The sequence below is a fragment of the Diabrotica undecimpunctata genome, chromosome 1, assembly GCF_040954645.1.
Source record: "Diabrotica undecimpunctata isolate CICGRU chromosome 1, icDiaUnde3, whole genome shotgun sequence".
Classification (NCBI taxonomy): Eukaryota; Metazoa; Arthropoda; class Insecta; order Coleoptera; family Chrysomelidae; genus Diabrotica; species Diabrotica undecimpunctata.
In genome coordinates, this window is record NC_092803.1 from 107392896 (window position 1) to 107413812 (window position 20917).

The 20917-nt window shown below is 32.0% G+C and overlaps 1 protein-coding gene across 4 annotated transcripts in view; it reads left to right on the forward strand.

The window, feature by feature from the left end:
• Positions 1–20917, forward strand: part of LOC140452056 (centrosomin-like) — a 198749-nt gene that overhangs the window by 62771 nt on the left and 115061 nt on the right. For all 4 annotated transcript variants that reach the window (XM_072546102.1, XM_072546094.1, XM_072546117.1 and 1 more), the window contains exon 2: positions 8407–8462. In XM_072546102.1, coding sequence (XP_072402203.1) covers positions 8407–8462 — 56 coding nt within the window. The remainder of the gene's footprint in view (positions 1–8406; positions 8463–20917) is intronic.

The following is a 20917-nucleotide window of genomic DNA, read 5'->3' on the forward strand; positions in this document are numbered from 1 at the left end:
GTAAATTTTCTGACAGCTCTAAAACAGTGTTAGTGGCCCCAGAAATATTTTTATCTCCAGGTTTATCTTTGCCACAATATACTTTCAGGTTATATGTATAACCGCCTTAAAGACATAATTTGTACAATTTTATTCTAAATCTCTGCCGTTTATTCGGAATATATTGCTTGTAGCTTAGACGTCCACAAAAGGGAACTAGTGTCTCATCAATACAATAATTTTCTTCTGGTACATAGGCGTATTGAAAATGTTCTAGCCACATATTTATCAAGGGCGTGATCTTATATAGCCGATCATCTTTTGGAGGATAGGAGTTGTCACAAAAATGCCATGTTCCTACTAATATTTTAAATCTACTATCAAATCTTGATAAAACAGAGTTTATCTTATTTGTATATGTTATTTTTTGACCTCTAATCTCTATTAATCTCTGACTTGAGGTAACCGGACAATTCCCATCCACAGTAGTACTGACAAAAAATGTTTCATTTCATCATAAGTGGTATTATACCAACTTTTTATGTGAGCATGAGATAAAGTATTAGCCTGAGACTTCATAGACTAGGCGGATCAGTTTGTTTCAGTTACCATATAGTTTATTACGTCATCAGTTATAAAATTTTTATAAAAATCCAGTTCTCTTTTTCCTTTGAAGTTGGCGAATATATCTTCAGTTACGCCTGGATTTGTGTCCTAAAAATCAAATATTTTAGCCTAAACTTATCCCAAGAAAGTGCATTTATTCCGTGGCTTTCGTTTTCCCTCTCAGTATTTTCCATATCGTCTAGGTTTCCTGACCTTATCTATGGTCTCATTTAGGTATATGTGCATTGGAAGCTGAAAAATACGTACTAGAACTTGAGTTCCCATTAGTAGATTCCTGGTCCGATAGTTCATCTTCTCCTTAATTGACAATATTTCCAGAAGTAGGTAGAAAGCACATTACATGATTGACTGAGAAGTTTTTCAACTTCTATTGTGCCGTCGATATACTTATTGGAAGATAAACAATGCATATTATTTAGTTACTAATAAAAAGATAAAAAGAAGAAAGTAGGGTTAGAGAACTTCCGTAAAAAACTTTCAAATCGGTATTTTTCATATTTATCTCCTTTTTTGGTTTTTATTAAACCTCGTAAGCTTCTTTTTCTTGGTAGGAATATCCCCATCACTAACATTCTCGTTCTTTGACTCTTTTTTTATACTCTGACTCACTTGCACTAAAAGGTTCCTCCTCACCCGAAAAGTCTATTGTATCCAACATGTCTTGCAAACATTCTTGTTCTTTTTTATATGACATTATATTCACTCACTAATAAGACTCTTATAACAATAAAATATGCATACACAACGCAAGCCCTTCGTAGCTGCGTGCAAAATACTCAAAACCAAAAAAATCAGACAGGAGCAAACGTGCTTCTAACGCTGGATCCAAATCGATACAAGTGGTCCATGTTCATAAATTGACGGGTGTTGACGCTGTATCTATTTCGTTTTTATGAGAAAATAAATAATAAAAGATACAGTTAAATAGTGCATTTTTCATACATATTTATGATTTTTACACAGTGGCCCCTAGAATTTTTTTTAACATGGTGGCGCTTAACGTCTTAAAAACAAAGGTTGACAATGTATGTTGTTTGGCTAACTTCTTATTTTTAAACTGATTTGCAGAAAAGGAAAATACTTAAAATCAGTCTTCTATTTTCTAGGACATGGTTATCAGATCCACATGATCGTCAAATTCTAAATGCTTTGATTTATATTTTAAGTATCTGACATAATCGGGAGTAGAATTAAAAATGGCCCATTTTATTAAAAAGCTGCTTGGAACTTCAGTTTCTAAGAATATTTTATGGAGGTTTTTATTGTTTCCTTAGCTAAAATATGTGACAACGATGCCTTTTGTTCCGCACTCTGAAATTTACTTTTATAGTTTTAAGCCACATTAATCTAGACTGGTAAATGCCAAGGAGTTAGCTTTTTTGTTTAAGGTCACGGCTGGTAGCAAATAAGACGGGGAAAAGTCGATCGAGACATTTTGGTGGAGAAATTATTTAGGTACCTATGTAAGAGTTAAATAATTATAAAAAAAAATTATTTATTTTTTTTATAGTAGAAAAGCTGGACAAGTAGCATTATACATAATCGAATATAGGTACTAAATTGTAATTAAAAAAAATATTGTTTATTGCAATGTTTTGAACGAGTGTTTTCATTTTAATTGTGGTTAACAAGAAGAAAATTAAATAATTTGGAAATTTCAAAATTGTTTCATTTTTATTGGCTACTTATTTTTTACGTTTAGAATATAGTGGAAAAAGAGATTTACTTTTATTATAAACAATATTTTAAACAAATCAAATCAAAACTTTTTACTAGAAACAAAAGGAAACAATTAGTTAGGTTGTGTCCCTAGAAAATACAAGAGTACAATTATTAGGCTTACAATGGGTTAGCTGAAGGAACTCCAATAGACCGATATAATATACTATGGAAGGATCTGATAGCGAATGAATGAATGACAAACGTTATGACGACCTCATTATAGGTTTTCGCCTCTTTAAGGAAAGGTGTCCCCCTTTTTTTGTTAAGAGTATCGTAATTTTGGGCTGGAAGATGTTAGGTTTTTAGGTATGTGTTAGCTCGCAGTACTTGCTCAGGTGGGTGATTTTCTGTTATTAGCTTATGATATGTTTGATTTTGTACAGTTGTTATTGAAGGTTGAGTTACTATTTACCGTTTAGTCTATTCCATGCGGTTACCATTCTAGTACTCATCAGGAAATTCTTTGTCCGCTTTGTTTCGAAAATTTGTTTTTTTTTTCTTTTCCTGGTGAGTACTTGTCCTCTACACTGGCATGTCTTTTTAAAACATCCTTTGCTCTGTTTTTCGAGCCATATATGCTGGAGAGAACATACTTCTTGCTTAGGCTGAGTATCCTATCATGGATAGAGTCTATGTTTGCTAGTTGATGGATTAACGCTGAGGGATAGTCACGGTTTTTGCCCATAATTCTCCTCAGGATTTTTCTTTCGGTGGCCATGACTTGATTAAGTTGTCTTAAATTCAGAACAATATATGTAGGGTGTACACAAAAGTTATTTCCAATCGCAGTCTGTAAAGGTATAATCGATTTGTTGAAATGTACAACCAATAACAAATTAAATTCGTACGAAGAAACAAGCAAACCAGATCATGAAAAATATGCAGATTAATGTTTCACCCATTGACCACAAATGGATAAACTAAAAATCCGTAAGAGAATGACAAAAGACTTATCCTGAAAAGAATAAGAGATAAATTCGCAAATGAAATATAGGCAATATAAAAAAAAAAGTATGAAAAAATGTTCCAAGGAGATAAAAAAATATTGACTTATAAATAAATAATAACTTATGAGAAAAAATAAGAATCTAAATGATCGTATCCTCTGTATGTTTATACTTTTGTATTTTAGTAATTCGGTCTAGTATTACTTCAGCGATTAAAATACCAAAGAAGTATTTTCCTAGTTGTATAATTATAAAAAATGAGTTATTCCATTTTAGTTAGCTCAAAATTAAATAGTATTTTTGTAAAACATTGTATAGAAGACGCTCCTTTCATCACTTACAACAACTGCTGTTCTTCTTTCTCTATCGTCACAACAGGAAGAACGGTTTTCAACGTGTGTCTAATTTTAGATGAAACTGTCTCGTGCGCCCCACTTGCTCTTATTTTGATTTAGGTAACGTACCTATAAGTTTTTCTCTTTATTTTAGTGCAGCATTTCCCCTACGCAAAACTCAGGACCGTATTCATACTGTCAAGATAAAAGTCGGTATTTGTAATTTAAGTGTTTTTGAGAAAATAGAAATACTTATTAGATTCTTTCTAACTGCTTGATGAACTTTTCATAGGACGACCATACACTTACACATTAAATAATTTGAGATCTAACTGAACCATAATGATTTATCGTACTGTTCTATTTTCCGTCCCAACCAAAAGGTAGCGATTCATGACTTGATTTTTATTCGATATCATGGATAAATATCGTGGATATTTATAAGAAATACAAAAAAATAGCAGATGGCGGAGATGTAATATTCTTCATAAAAATAGGTAGGGTAATATGGTTAGTAGTCTACAAGTCCATGGTAGATTTTTAATGGGCCATTTTGACCCAGCATGTATCACATATAAATCAATTCTACAATATCTAATAACAACTATACCGTCAATAAGGAAATATGCCCAGCAAGCATTCCCAGCATGCTTTAAGTTGACACAGTACGGCATTCATTCACAAAGTTTCGAATTGGTATATAGATTAATTTTTGTTTGCAACGCCGTATATTTTGGCTGGGACAGGGGTGAGAACTCTAAGGCGCAACCCCTTAATTTGAACCCCCATGCTTTGTGTACCAATAAGAATTGGCGGCTTAGTTTTAAAAGTTGTTATTACATGTTTTAGTATTGTTTTATATGTGATTCATGCTGGGTCAAATGACCTATTAAAAATGTCCCGTGGGCTTGTAGTCTATAGGATATCTCCAGATTGTCACTGCCTGCGAGAAAAGGTAGAGGCGGGCCAAGACTGGGATTGAGGACGGCGGAAACACGAGGAGAATTGGCGGTGTAAATTTGCACGGTTATTAAAATAACAGGATCCAATCTCAACTAGGGCTGTAGTACAACTGATGTTGATTATAATAATGTTGGTTTAAGATTTGTTAACCGTTTCAACCATCCGGCTATTAGAAATAAACTAACCTAGTTGATCTTCCAATAAAAAGTGTTTTATTACTACACTAATACTATAATAATATTGGGTGCTCAGCCTCATTCTACATTCTACGCTTTCGTAAAATATAGTAAAATAAAGTTTTGAAATGAGCGAATATGTTTTGAAAACTGGTTACCAAATCCGCAAACGCCCTTGACTTTTTTAGTCAGTTAATAATTTCTTTGATTTTTGTAGATTTGCTACCTTCAAGCGTACAGTAACAATTAAAGTTTAAATTGTTAACATGGAGAGTGTAGAAAACCGTTTCAAGATAATATAGAAATAATAGTATTAAACCTACACAGTAATGGGAATAAGAGCTAATATACGAACCCTAACAACTACATAATGGGACAAATTAAAATATATAACAAATTAAGGCGTCCCACTGTTAATTTATTATTGTTTTTATTGGTGAGCGGTTTACCCCTATAAGCAGAGTATAAACCGACTAATTTTTTTTGCATTTCTACTGCACCAAACCTTTTTTATTTAATTTTATAAATTTTTTCAAATTGAAAATATATTCAAAATAAATTCAGAAAGTTGTGAGCTGTTGATTAACAATTATTCCCGCAATAAAACAATCCTTGAATGGCAGATGAAATTAATATTCCTAAAACTGCGTTGTGGAATATAATTAAGAATTATGAGGAAATATGAAGTATATTAGATAAAATTGTAAAAGCCCGGGTTGTCCAAAACTAGTTTCTGATAGGAATACGAGAATATTAGTAAACGTTTCAATCAAACTTAATTCAATCTGTCAAGGGAATGCTGTCGCAAGTGGAAACATAAAGTTGGATTAAAGTTTTATAAGGTTGAATTACAGATAACAACTTAAAAATGTAGTCGTAGTTTAATATATTTTCTTCTAGTCAAAGGAAAAGCCACTGTTAGGAGCAAAACAAAAGCAAGCCAGGCTCATTTTGGTAAAATCTAAACTTTCTTGATCGGCAAAAGATTCTCTTCACAAAGACTGAAAGGGGTCGTAAAATTTCCTAAATTAGTGGTGATTTAGCGTTACATGGTAGGTTCAGGGTTATTAATAATTATAAATCTTTTATTTTCGCAATACTTTTTCCCCGTTTTTGGCAATTTGACACAGAATTGCATTCATATACAAAGTTTCTGATCGGTACATAAAATAGATTTTTTTTTTTTCAATGCCGTACATTTCGGCTGGGACGGGGGTGAGAAATCTAAGGCGCAACCCTTAATTTGATCTCCCATGCTTTGAGTACTGATAAGAATTGGCAGCATAGTTTCTAAAGTTGTTATTATATATTGTAGTATTGATTCATATGCCATTCATGTTTGGTCAAATGGGCCCCTAAAAATGTCCCATGGGCTTGTAGTATATAACTATACTGCATGCATCTGTTTTAGATACTGTAAACTATTATTTTTCACAATAATTTCACAATCCAAAGGTATCATCTTATTAAACCTTTTCTCCTAAAGCATTAATAATTAACATGAAAGCTTAACATAAAAACCTTTCTCTTCAAGAATTTGTCTCCACAGTTACAGCCTTTACTCTAAATCCATTTCAGAATTGCCTACTTTAGAGGCAAGTTGTTCCAACTAAATTTCCACTAAGTTCTCGAGAAACGCGAAAAAGTTATAAAAAAAAATGAACCATACGAAAACCTTATTCTTAAAGCTGAAAATCGGAGTATTTTAGGTTTTAGGGCTGGACAATCTAGAAAACAAGATCATACAATAAAATAATAATTTAATTTTTATTTATTTTAGGAACTTAATGCCGATTCTGTACGTCTCGCGAGTTCCTGTGACAATTTTCAAGATAATTAAGAGAAATAGCTGTTCTGGATATCGTCTATTTTGTAGTATATCCTCAACAACTCTTTTGATGTTCAGCTTTTAAGAGTTTTGTGGAAATTTCGGTTTGATAACGGATTGTAATATTTCTTTAACGTCCGGTTATAAAAATTTTCATAACATATGTGCTTGTCAATCATTTTGAATATACTAAAATTTTTATGGTGAAACGAAATATGCTTCTTTCATCCTTAATTTATTATGTTTATTGGGGATTAACTACAATTTTATTTTAAAATACGTTTATTTTGACGTTTCAATTTCCACTTTGGAAATCTTTTGGACATGTATTTCGGAAGTGGAAATCGAAACGTCAAAATAAACGTATTTTAAACTAAAATTATGGTTAATTCCCAATAAAAATAGCTGCAGAACAATATTTATCTTCACGTTCAAACAAACAAACAACCTTACAAATATTAGAATTCCTGTCCCCACTTGATCCATTGTTCAATGTTTCTTTTTCTATATATTCTATTTGATTAACTCACGTTTTTCTTCGCTGTTCTATTTTCTACCCTTTTGAATGAACAAATTTCATAATTTGTCTTGTGTGAAATGTTCATACGTCCATTTGCTTTTATTTAATATATCGTCATTATCATTCTCTGTTTTTATTTAATGCGGGATCGGCTTCTATAATTACATTTCTTCATATATTTCTATCTTGGGTGATACCAATATTATAATCGTCTTCACGACAGGTCTGTCTAACCGCCATGTGTAGTGGCCTCAATTATTGTAGTAATGCAGATACAAACTTCTGCCAACGTCTACTAAATGGTGTTGGATTTTGTAGATGAAATTCCAATTTATTTGATACATTACAAAAATAACAAACTTACTAGACAGTTTTATAGTAGTATATTATGCAACGAGCATTTAATGATTGTCACTATGATGCGAGTATGAGGGATACGACATGAATGTCGTCTAGAATACGAGCATCATAATGGCAATTAAATGCGAGTAGTATACATGATTTTTTTCTACGATCATTCACAACAAAAAAAAATATTCAAATTTATCTATTTTGTAAAACAAATAAATTAATTAGTTAGGTTTTTCATTAAATTAATTATTTTGTTGATACATTATACTTTGATGCAAGGTGACATTTTTCCTCTATTTCTATGTCTCTCATTTCCCGATTTATACCTTTTCTCCAACTGAGGCGAGGTCTTCCTCTTTTCCTTTTACCATGAGGTTGCCAGTTACGATTTGTTTTGGAAGTCGATCGTTGGGCATTCTTTAAACATGTCCTACCATCTTACTTGTTGGATATCAATATCTTTTATTCCATTGCGCGAGTCTATTGGTTAAATATCTGTATCATAATGAATCCCATTATGGTATGACTATTGAAATTGTAATTTATATACCTATTAAAGTATGAGAGTAGAAAAATATCATTATATTTATTTACATTAAAATTAGTTTGACAATATAAATGTCAAACTTTTAATAAAAGCATGTATAAAAAGTATTTTTCTATTTTTTCGTTAAAATAAGGTTTGCCAATTATTAAATTGACATTTGACACTAAAAATGTATTATAGTTCAGCTTGAAATATAGTGTTTGACAACATTTATGATATAGTGTATTAAAGTCATAAATACACTGTATCATAAGCTGCACTCGACTAAATGTCTATGTTCTATGGGAAATCGAAGTGACATCATTTACATAATGAACATTAATATAATGTTCACTTTGATTATATGTCGCATATAATAATTTTTATTGTTTTTTTTTTAAATATTTTTCTAATAAAATGGTATTGTTTCAGTACTAGTCCAAGCCAACTGCAAGAAATTACTTTAGAACATGATGGAACATTCTCAAGTAAGTACTGACTATGCATTGTTTTAAGTACCTCAGTTAAATGCTTTCAAAAAATTGTACAAGATTTTTCGTTCCTGATTCATTCATGTGAATAATGAGCGGAGGTTAAATACAAAATACCAACGAATACATTCTAAATTTTAGTTAGCATTACAACAAAATTATCTATAAATGAGTGCTTGTATTTTAGAAATATTTGAGTTAATATGCAGAGTCATTTATGTCTTTTTTTCGCGGAATGACTAAATAAATACGAATGATAAGAATAAATTCTTTATGTGTGTTATAAATAGAAGTTAGTATCACACTATGCTCTTTCTTTAACCTCTACCAAGAACTCCTGACTTTTGATGACTATAACTCGAATATTTAATAAGCCTCCGAATTGAAAACTAACGAAAGCATATCTATGCTTAGTAAGCCAATACTTTTTTTACGTCTTTAAAGAGAAGAAGGAAAATCTGCATACAGATACCTGTGACTTACCCAGGTAGTGTTGGATTCCTAATTCCCGAAGTTGTGCCAGGACAAGACGCCCGAGGGAGTATAACACTTCGTCCCCTCACCACTCCGAGACGGTCGGCGTCCAACTAAAAACCTCTCCTCTGTCACTCCAAAGATCAGGATGGAGGGGCTGGTTAAGACAAAACATCTCTCCTGATGTTTGACCAAAGACCTTCAACCCCCTGCCCCTGAGTTCCCTCTCATCGCGTTCTTTTGAAGAGAGCAGCTCCCTGATAAATTTGTGGATCCGTGTCCACCACCACTCATCCTTCATCATTTTCTCCACCATTTCTCTCACGGAATCAAACATTCTGCAGTTACACTCGCTTTCAAACTTCTCTCTTTCACCCGCCCAACGCTCACGCTATAACATCGTGTGTGTCACACTATCTTAGAGACCACAGTAAAAGCACTGATCGGACTGTGCCGTCCTAAACCTGAAAAGGTAACTGCGGAAGCTGCCATGACCTGTGAGCATTAGTAAGCCAATACTAGAAGTTGACCTACATTGATGGATAGATAAGTAATAAAAAGAGAGTGTAAACTTGAAATACGTCGAAGAAGGGGAGGGTCTTCAACATCTAGCGTCTCTTTTCTCTACTTTTTTCTTCTTCACGATGTTTTCTCTAATCCTGCACCAAAATAATCTAATCATGCACGCTTCTTGTATAAATTCACTCTGTATTATTTGAGGAATATATCCATTCCACATTTTTTCTTCCAGTTTCTTAGTGCATATTGTATCTATATTTTGAATGATGCTTGGCACAGTGTCTTACCTTTGGCACAAAAAATTTATTAAAATAAAATTTTTATGTATTTCAATAATTTACAACAGAAATATTCTAATCAATAGGAGTGATATAATTACCAGTTGTTTTTAACATTTGCATTGAAGTAAATATATTTTGTGAGCTACTGGCTAATATCATTTTTATTATTTACCCCAGTATAAACGGCAATTTTTGACAAAAATGACACTCCTCATCCTTCGGCGTAATTACTGTCTTTTAGGCCAAGGGAATGGTATAATAGTGATAGGAACTTTGTCCGCACCCAATCAATTTCTTAAATGATCTGCTGGGTGCTTTCTTTTATTGTGTTCAATAACCGAAGAAATGCCAAACCTTAAAAGGGATGTACTGGTAATATATTGTAATTTGTTTTTAATTTAACCTGACATGTGAAACGAAATTAAAATGTTATATATACACCCTATATGTAAACCTAATAAATGATAATATAAATTTGGACCACATAATATATATTTCATCACTTATTTTTCTTACTAGATACATGTATAAATAATTATTTTGTTCACTAGTATTTTAAAAAGTAATTGGGCAGTGAATATGCAAAATTATGGTTGCAGATTTTGCAGTGGTAGGATTCCTTTTACAATGTTCTTTTGTCTGCAATAACCGTTGGACCAGAAGGATGAGAACAGGAGCAAAAGGAACAGAACAGATATCGATAAACAGAGGGGTTAAACAGGGAGATACAATAATAATAATAATAAATTGCCTTTATTTAGTCTGTAAAAATTTACAATATCTCCAAAACTTTTCATTGTGGCTTTACATGATATATTTACAAATTAAACTCGAAGGAAAAAGGCATTAACAGTTACTTACAACGATTAAATCATCTAAAATTTGTAGACAGATATATATATATATATATATATATATATATATATATATATATATATATATATATATAGTATAATAGCAGAAAGCTTTACCGAATTCTATTACATGAGACATTAGGAATGGTAGGTCTTAAAACGCAAAGACCAATGGAATAGCAAGTACTAGATATAAAACTAAATAGAAGAACTCAAATAGGTAGATTAGAGAAATAACTACAATAAGATATGTCGGAAGGGAAATAGCAAAATAAAAATGCAATTTGCAGGACAAAACATTGGGTTTGAAGATTAAAGAGGATTAATCTAATCGTCTTAAATTCTCATATTCTCATATGTCTTAAAACTTCTTCATTTCTAACATTCTCAGTCCATGGAATATTTAGAATGCGACGGAATACCACATCTCGAAGTTTTCCAGGCGTCGTAACGAGCTGGTTGTCAGCGTCCAGACTTCCGTGCCATGTAATAGAATACTGTGTATATAGCATCTACGAGAATCTCGTTACTATATTTGGACCTCACCAATTGCTTAAGGGACTACTTAAAGATCTAAGTTCGGAAACCTTTTTTGGATAGTGCTAGAAAGGTCACCAATGGAGACAATGCGGACGGCAGCCAGATGGTTGGTGGAGAGCGAGTCGTGGGTTCGAAACTAGCTTTTGGAACCAGGAATGGGTCCAACGGACGAAATAAGTAAAGATAGATCAGGATAAGATATATTAGAAAAGATACAGAAATAAACAAAAAGATAGATGGGTAAAATTACCAAAGATAAGATAGAAAAATGGCGCCACTTAACTTTTTGGGGTTCAAGGGGAAAATTAAGAAACCCTAGAAACGAAAAGAGATAAGGAAAGATATCTAGGTTCTGAAACCAAATCCAAGGAAAGATATCAACAGTTAATTATTAAATAAAGTTAGTCAACACACTACATAAACAAATAATAAATATATTAGGTGGACTCCGTTCCCCTACTTACCTACGAAACTTAATCAGCCTGATCTTTCTTCTGGTCGAAGGTATAATAATAATTTAATATAATAAACAAAAATGTTCAGCGGTATTATTTCATCAGGAAACTTATTAGGAGTCGAGAAATAAAATTCATTGATAAAACAAAACAATGTATTCAACAACCTAATTATATAGGCGGCTGTATGTGAACAAGTAAAAAAAATGCACCATCAATTAATGAATGGTTATATACATATAAAAATAAACAGTATTATGATTAGGAAATACCTCTACAGATACAGTATAATAAAAGCATGCACAAATTAAATTATCAGCGAAGAGAATCTGATAATATTTAAGAAAATTCAACTAAAGCTGGTTAAAGAATTCTCTCTTCGCTGTTTATGGGCTTATCTCGAGATAACGGGTACAATAAATAAGAAAAAATAAATAACAAATAACACAAAGTTAATTAAAGTTAAATTCAAAAAAATACAAACGAGTTACAAGAATTCTGTATTATAAAAATTAAACCAACCCGCACTTGGTTTCAAGTTAATTATTTGTCTCGCACTGTTGTTTAATGATTAACTGTTCTTACTGAGAATTAAATGTTCGTAATAATTATTAGTGAGGAGTCCTTAATAGCTGATTGAAAGTTCGTATTAAAATATTAAATGTTCTTTTAATTAAATTGCTAAATGGGTAGTTAACCTTAACTACAGGTGATGAAATGGTTGACGCAGATTCGTCCAAAATTGGGTAATATGATTACATACCATATTATTCGCCCAGATAATTGAAGGTAATATGATTACGATAACTTACAATGAAATCTCGATGGCTGCTACACTACTTCACTGAACTTTATTATACTTTACTAGTATCAGACACTGAATTTAATTAAAATAATGGTACTTTATAACCATATTTAATCTAATATGGTATTAGATTAAGAAACTCAAATATTTAAGTGTATACACACTTAACGAAAAAAATCACAAAGAACGGTAAGATAAGCAAACGACTTTACTCAAAGATCGCCCACTCAGAAGTAATGTTCTTCCTCTCAAAATTTCACAAGCTTCCCCAAAAAAAAGGTGGGATAACCCCCACTTAAAAATGACAGGCCAGGCTGTTTCTATTTTTCTGAAGATAAAAAGGTTCTAACGGACAAAGGAAGTAACGAGAAGAACCGTGAGGAGATATAAAATCTTTTGGATTAGGTTCTTACAGAAAAATACTATAAAATACTTTACGACGATGTTTACTAAATTTATCAAACAGAAACCGCCTGAAACCGGAAAAGAATTAACCCAGCCCTACCATAAAGTAAATTACTTCGGCGTCTTTTTATAAGTAGGACCTTTCGTACTCTGAGAATTCCGTGATAATTCGGTAGGGCCCAATAAAATTTTCTAATGGTAAACGATCCCACCCGCATAGCTATTTGCGAATACGGCCATGGGCGTCTCAGCAACAGGGGTAAAGGTATTAAAAATTATTTAATATTTTAATTATAAAAAAAAATGTTACAAAGCTATTACCGATTCAACCTGTAGACTTTAGAGTCTCTAGTGTAGCATGGTTGCCAGAGGCAATAACTATTGTGGCCGAATTGGGGCGTTTTTTAGACACTATTAAGCACAAGGATCTATTTTTTTTTTTCGATTGATATATGATACAACCACATCTTGAAAGTATCATGATCATGAATCATTAAATTCAATTCTTGTCAGTGATTTTCATTACCCACGTCTTGGCTGCCCAGGATCCGATTGCAAAAATTATTTGTTCCATACCAATATTATTTATGTTGCTATGACTATATGTTCAGCTTCACTTTACAATTTATTAAATATTTCTTATCCCATGTTGTATCAAGACACACTCTACCACTAATAATGTGTAAAGTTGTTCTTCGTCTCAATTATTCAACCATCTCGAAGAATAATGCTCCGGCCTGTAGCCTCGGTAGCTCAGCGGACAAGTAAACACTCTTTTCGTTTGTACGAGCTCAACTCCAGCCCAAATTTTGCAGCAGACTAAATGAGACAAATTCTGCCAACATCATAGATTACAAACATAATTTATACGAAACTATATGATGGAAACAAATAAAGGACCGAGTCACCCTAATATCGATGTCTTATATAAAGCAAAATGCTAAGAATTGAATAATATATTACACGATAACTACATTGACCTTGTAGCTATAGAAGAACGATGTTTTAGAAGCCACATAAATTTTACATACTCGTAACCTATGTTCGAAACAATATAGAAAACGCTGGCCTGTTTAATACATACATCCAATAATGAAAACAATATCCATGAATTGATCACCAAAATCGCAGAGATTACCGTATTTATCTATAAGCCCCCAGTAATTAACGACACACCGAGGTGATAAAGACCCACCCACACCCTAGTATCGGACACTTTAATAGCCATCACTAAATTTGGAAATATACATACTACAAATGATGAGAATGGGCAGGCACTAGTTGTCCGAAGAGCACAGCACATCTCTTTTTTGATGACAAAGACCGAGAAACATTTTTATCAGATACATGGAGAACGGATTATAACTTACAGACTTATGCTTTATCTCCGAAGATATCAAAGATAGGCCAGTAAAAGCTTTAATAAGAATTGTTGCAGACGTTATGTACAATCAACATCGCCATGTGCTGATTAACATCGGCATATCTATCTCAATAACCAGATTACACCATCACCGTAGGTGGAATACTAAATAGTTTACTGGAAGAAGTTCTCTGAACAACTAGACTGAAAACAGTAAAACTTTCCAAATATTTGTGAGGGCAGTAATAACAGGGTAACAAGCATAAAAATGTTAATGCATCATGATTAAAGTACAATAGTCAGCATAAAAACCCGGAATACCTTGGAGAGAATGCTCAAATTCAGAGAACTAATAAAAACATGGGCAAATCTAAGAAACCGCTACAACATAATACTAAAAACTCTGCGCTACAATATGCGTGTCCGTAACATAAACCTTAAGATCCTCCATTCTTGGCTTGATATACCTAGTAACGGAATACTCTGCGTCGATATACATGGAAACCGACTTCGTTCCAGATTATCTTCTCTGAGTCTGGTCAAGCGCTCCATCAAACCAACTTTGACGTAAATACCCGACGAAAACAACTGGGAAAGTAAAAAAAATTCATACTACCATAGCTTCCTGGCCAATAATAACATATGAGATAGAAACGAGAGCAGATACAGCAGAAACAAACAGAATACTTGAAGCATGAGAAATGAGAGCCTTAAGATCAATTACTGGTAAAACATTAATGAGACAGACTACGAAATGACCAAATAAGAGATTTATGTAAAATCCAGGATATTGTGCGCTGGGGAAGACAGAGAAAATGGGACTGGAAGACTAGCACGAACAGTAAGATATTTAAGACCGACAGATAACTGACCACTAGGAAGACCATTCAAAAGATGACGAGGTAGCTCTGGCATTCAACGTCACAATTACGACTACAGTCTTAAGATCTAAGTACAGACTTAAGCCCTAATAAAAGAAGAAGATAGCTTATTGTGCATCTCACGTAAAACATACCGATTTGCTCGGCTCTTAATCGTATCAGAACAATCTGTGGAATATGGGGTAAACTTTCATCAGCTTCCTGTGATTATGGCTACGTCACATAAAACAGGACTGCCCTCGTAAGACATAGACTATAAGCCCATGGGGGGTTTTTAAGGGGTCATTTGACCGAGCATGAATCACAAATAAAACAATACTACAATATGTAATAACTTTAGAAACTAGGTCGTCAATTTCTATCGGTACAGGTGAGTCACAGATAAGATAAACTTACCACTCAAGTGAGGGGGTGGGGGAAACTTTTTGGCCAAACATATTTGTACGGCATTTATAACTTAGGTAGGTAATAAACAAATAATGACCTGCGACCTAATGTCGTATAAAAATATTGGTACAGGTAGGTAATACAAAAATAATGACCTGCGACCTAATGTATAAAAATATTGGTACCAGTAGCAAGGACAATCTTTGATTTTCGTTAGGCAATTCGATATAGTACGGCATTCATACACAAAGTTTCGGATCGGTATAATAATAATAATTATAATAAATGTCTTTATTAACAATTAATTTTCCTTTACAATAAAATATTATATCAGTAGGGCGAGATTCGGTTTGTATACTACTGTGTAACAGCGGCATACAACTGTTCTTCCACCTAACCCCCCGAAAATAGGATAGATTAGACTATATCTAAATAATGAAATTGTATTTGGAATGAAACATAAAATTTTTAATAGATTTTTAATATTGTAGGACAAACTGTTAATATTGCAAGCAATTGAATATGAAAATTAACGTCTAAAAAAGTATGTTGTATGTTTAGGTAAAGTGAGGGTATTCTTGTTAAGATTAAGATTATGAACGTCAGTCCTATAAGTTATTCGATTGTACAGGTATGGTGGAACTCTCTCTTAAATGATTTTATGGTAAAAACATAAAGCATGAAGTTTCCGACGATTTTTCATATTTAGCCACTACTCATGAAAACATGACTTATCCTTGAAATTTCCTGATGCCAAAAATCAAACGTAAACAAAAATTTTGCAATTTCTGTATTCTCCATGAATCAAATTCAGTGAGACACGCATTGTAAAGCACGTCGCAATAATTTAATTTTGATAATACCAGAGCATTACATAATAATGACTTTGTGACCCTACTTAATAAATTACGGCTTTGATATAGTAATTTTAAAACGGCGTAAGCTCTTTGTAAACAAATACTTACATGATATGTAAACCTTAAATCTTCGTCGAACCAAACCCGATAAGAGTTAAGATAATTCGATTGGCATAATTCTCTAAAAATATTTTCCTATGGAGATTTTGAGAAAAAATCTGCAGATAAAGAAGGTCATGATTTATTGCATTTAACGCTTGGTCATAGTCATTTGGATAAAATGACATATATAGTTGGGTATCGTCTGTGTAATAATGTTATGAACAGGACAAAAACACAGAGGGAAAATTAGATGTGTATATAGAGAATCAAATTGGACCTAATATAGATTCTTGAAGCACATCAGTATTAAGATCTAGAAATGAAGAAATATTTTGATTAAGTTTTACTGCTTGACATCTATTAGAAAAATAGGATTTCACTAGATCAACTGCTCTCGCTTCTAGACCAATATATTGTAAAATAGAGAATAACAAATTATGGTTAATTGTATCAAAAGCTTTTGAGTAGTCTAGAAGAATTAGAATTGATATTTTGTTTTGGTCATTGGCTCTAAAAATATCATCTATAATATTTAATAAAGCAGAAAGACAGCTAATCGGACTGCATCGTTGGGATTATGTTGTTATTTTTTAAATGCGTTTGTAACTGAATATCGATTACCTTTTCCAAAATTTTAGATAATGTAGGCAGTACACTTATTGGTCTTAATTCATTCATGCTTTCTGTAATTTTAGTCTTCGGTAAAGAAATAACATGTGTCCGTTTCCATTTAGTGGGAAAAATTGAATTTGTTAAGCAAAAGTTGATGATTATGTGTGATATATGGTAGAAGAAAGGGAATACACAGTTGCGGCGTTAATATGTTAATACCATTATCACAATAGCTTTACTTTTAATATTATTAATAATATGTAAAATATTAATTTCAAATATTGGTTTAAAGGTAAGAGAAGAACTGAGGGAATACTTAAAATTATTTTCATAGAATATTTGTGTATCAATTTCTGCTTTCATGTTTGGTATGACTTCAATAACGTGTTTATTTATCTCATTTGCATTCCACACGTTTTTAATTTCGAAGTTATTTTTGGTTTTGCAATTATTTACCAAATATTTTAAATTGTTCCACATATTATCTTTAGAAGATTGATCATGTATGTTTTTAAAATATGATTTTTTCTCCCTTATAGTCATGGCTGTTACTAAGCTACGCAATACTTTGTAGTCATTCCATAGATTTATATTTTTAGTAATTTTGTAAGCAGTAAGTGCTTTATCCATATCTAACATTAATTGCCTGATGGTATTAGTTAACCATGGAGCATATTTCTTTGAGATTCTAAAAGTCTGATATGGAACATGTATGTCAAGAAAAGTAATGATATTCGAGAGAAAATCGACTTTACTGTCTATATCTGGCAATTCATATATTATTCTCCATGGTATAAATTCCAGATCTGATTTAAATTGACTGTAATTTTAATTTTTGAAATTCCGAGTAGTAATAAATTTATTTGTATTAGTTTTGACATCACAACCAAATTTTAAAACAACCATTTCATGATCGCTTATTTCTGGGATATGTTTTTTTACTTCAGTAGACAAAATTTTATCCTCAGTAGATGTGATTACATAATCAAGCAGAGTCGATGTGAACTGGGTAATTCTAGTTGCTTGATTTACCATATGCTTTAGTCCAAGACCATCTAATACATCTGTAATGAACTGTGTGGAATAATTTGGTATTTAACATTTCAACATTAAAGTCGCTCAAACAGAGTAAATGATCTACACTTGGCAGTACTGATGATAAAATTGTTTCCAAAACTCCAAAGAAAGTTTTATAAAATGCTCCATAAGGATTATATAAAACACCAATAGCTAGTGTTGCATATCGAAGAGAGAGTTTTAACCATATCTGTTCAATTTCATTTGATGACCAATCAGCACATAATTTATATTACATTTTATGTAAATACCTACACCTCCACCTGTGTAATTTTTATTCCTGTCGACTTGCTCAAAGTTATAGCCAGGTATGTTAATGTTTTTACTGGATATTGATTCCTTCAACCATGTTTCAGTTATACCCAAAATATCTAAATCATTTTCCAAAATAAGTTCTTTTTTTAATAAAATATGCAACGAGCGATCTAGAGTTTATATGAACACTATGAGTATATAGATTAATTTTATAGACACCGCACAGAGCAGTATTTTACAAAAAAGCTGGCCAAAACCATTTTATAATTCAAGTGATTATAATATAGCGGCAGTTATGAATATGCCAGACGAAAGTAAGTACTCAATATTGAACCATTATTTAAAACATTACCCTTCTAGAACTTCAATCAAAATTAATCCAATTTTTTGTATAATTTTCAATATAAACGAATGCTTTTAGTTTCTCTCTACTCATCGATCCTGCATAAGATTTATATCGTAATAAAGATTTGACTATCTACTTTCATAAACAGTTTTCAAAGTTTTCACAAAATTAAATAAAAATGAAAATACTGTGAGTAATACAAGCTAAGTTATTAAACACAATGCATCAAAATGTACAAAAATATTTAAAAAAAAATAGCATTTGTGTTTTTTGACTTGCATTTTGAATATGAAATACCTTGAACCTTCTATCACTTACTTTTATACTAGAAGTAACCATTATATGGATTAATTTTAACGTTGTTCAATTGTTTTTTCTTATTTTTCATTGAAATTATTTTTTGCATTTTTATTATTCCTTAAATTCGCATTAATTCCTATATTTTTATAATTAAAGACATAACATTTATATATGAATATATTAAATTCAAATTTTGTACCTGAAAATCATTGAATATCTACCTGGAATATTAATTATTACATTATTGAAGTAAGTTTCATTACTGAAACCATGCGGAAGAGGTAGATATTTAATGATATTCAGGTACAAAATTTTAATTCAATATATACATATATAAATATCGTCCCTTTAATTATAAATATAGGAATTAATGCGAGTTCAAGAAATAATAAAAAAATAATTTCAGTAAAAAATAAAAAAACAATCGAAGAACATTAAATTATCAATATAATGGCTACTTTCTATATAAACGGAAGAGTTAGAAGGTTTAAGGTACTTCACGCAAAGTGCACGCCAAAAAAACATATGCTATTGTTTTCAAATATTTTTGTATATTTGGATTCATAAATCAGCTTGTACTTCTTCCTATGCCGTCCCCATTAACGGAGGTTGGCGACCACATTTTTAAAAGCTTCTCTGTCTTTTGCAACGTGGAATAATTCGTCTGCAGTCATGTTTGTCCAGTCTCGAATATTTCGCAGCCATGATTTCTACTTTCTACCTATTCTCTTTTTGCCATCGACTGTACCCAGCATGATGACCTGCAGAAGACTATATTTATTATTTCTTAGTATGTGTCCAAGATATGCAGTCTTGCGTACTTTTATCGTTCTCAACAATTTTTTGTCTCGACCCATCCTTCTCAGCACTTCCTCATTGGTGACCCTGGCAGTCCATGGAATTCTCAACATTCTCCGGTATATCCAAAGTTCAAAGGCTTCAATCTTTTTAACTATTTGCGCTTTTAGTGTCCATGTTTCTACCCCGTACAATAGTTGCGACCAGACTAGCTTGTACTACTCACAGTATTTTCGTTTGTATTTAATTTTGTGAAAACTTTGAAAACTGCTTATGAAAGTAGATAGTCTAATCTTTATTATGAAAGAACTCGTATGCAGTATCATTGAGTAAAGAGTAACTAAAAACATTCGTTTATATTGAAAATTATTCAAAAAATTGGATTGATTTTGATTGAAGTTCTAGAAGAGTAATGTTTTAAAAAATGGCTCAATATCGAGTATTTACTTCCCTCTGGCATATTCATAACTGCCGCTATTACAAAAAACACTGTAATTATAAAAATAAAGAAATCACAAATCATATAAAAAAGTGTAATCAAATCTCAAAACTAAACGCAGCCAAAACGTGTTAGAAAGTGACAGCTGTCAACTTTGTTTGGTTAGGTTATTTGGGGAGGGGATATTGCCAGATGACGTCACATATAACTACCTGCTTTGGGGAAAAGGATCAGTCCGAAATTCTAGTTTTTGAAATTTTGAAAACATGGGCGACCCAAAAGATTTAATATTGGTTATATTTTAATGTAATACGTCACACTTTAAATAAACAATAAATGATTATCTGACGCTCATTCATTATAACTTGCTACAACTCCGAGTTGTTACTGTTAGATTTTTACGTCAATGTATTTATATTTTGATAAAAGTCGTGTTTTTAGAATTTTTAGGCTTGAAAATGCATTAATTTAAATAATTAAAGAAGGAAATAAATAAATTTTCTAGGGAATTACACATAGTAACTGGGGATTTTTGGTATTAAAAATATATATTTCTTTTTGGTCCACGTTAAAAACCAGAAACAAGAGCACACGCCTCTGTTTAAATTAAACTGGACAATTGGTGGTAGGTGTATTTAAATTGTGACCTGGAAAGAAATGATTGTACAATGTACATATTTGTCAGCAATGATATTTTTGAAC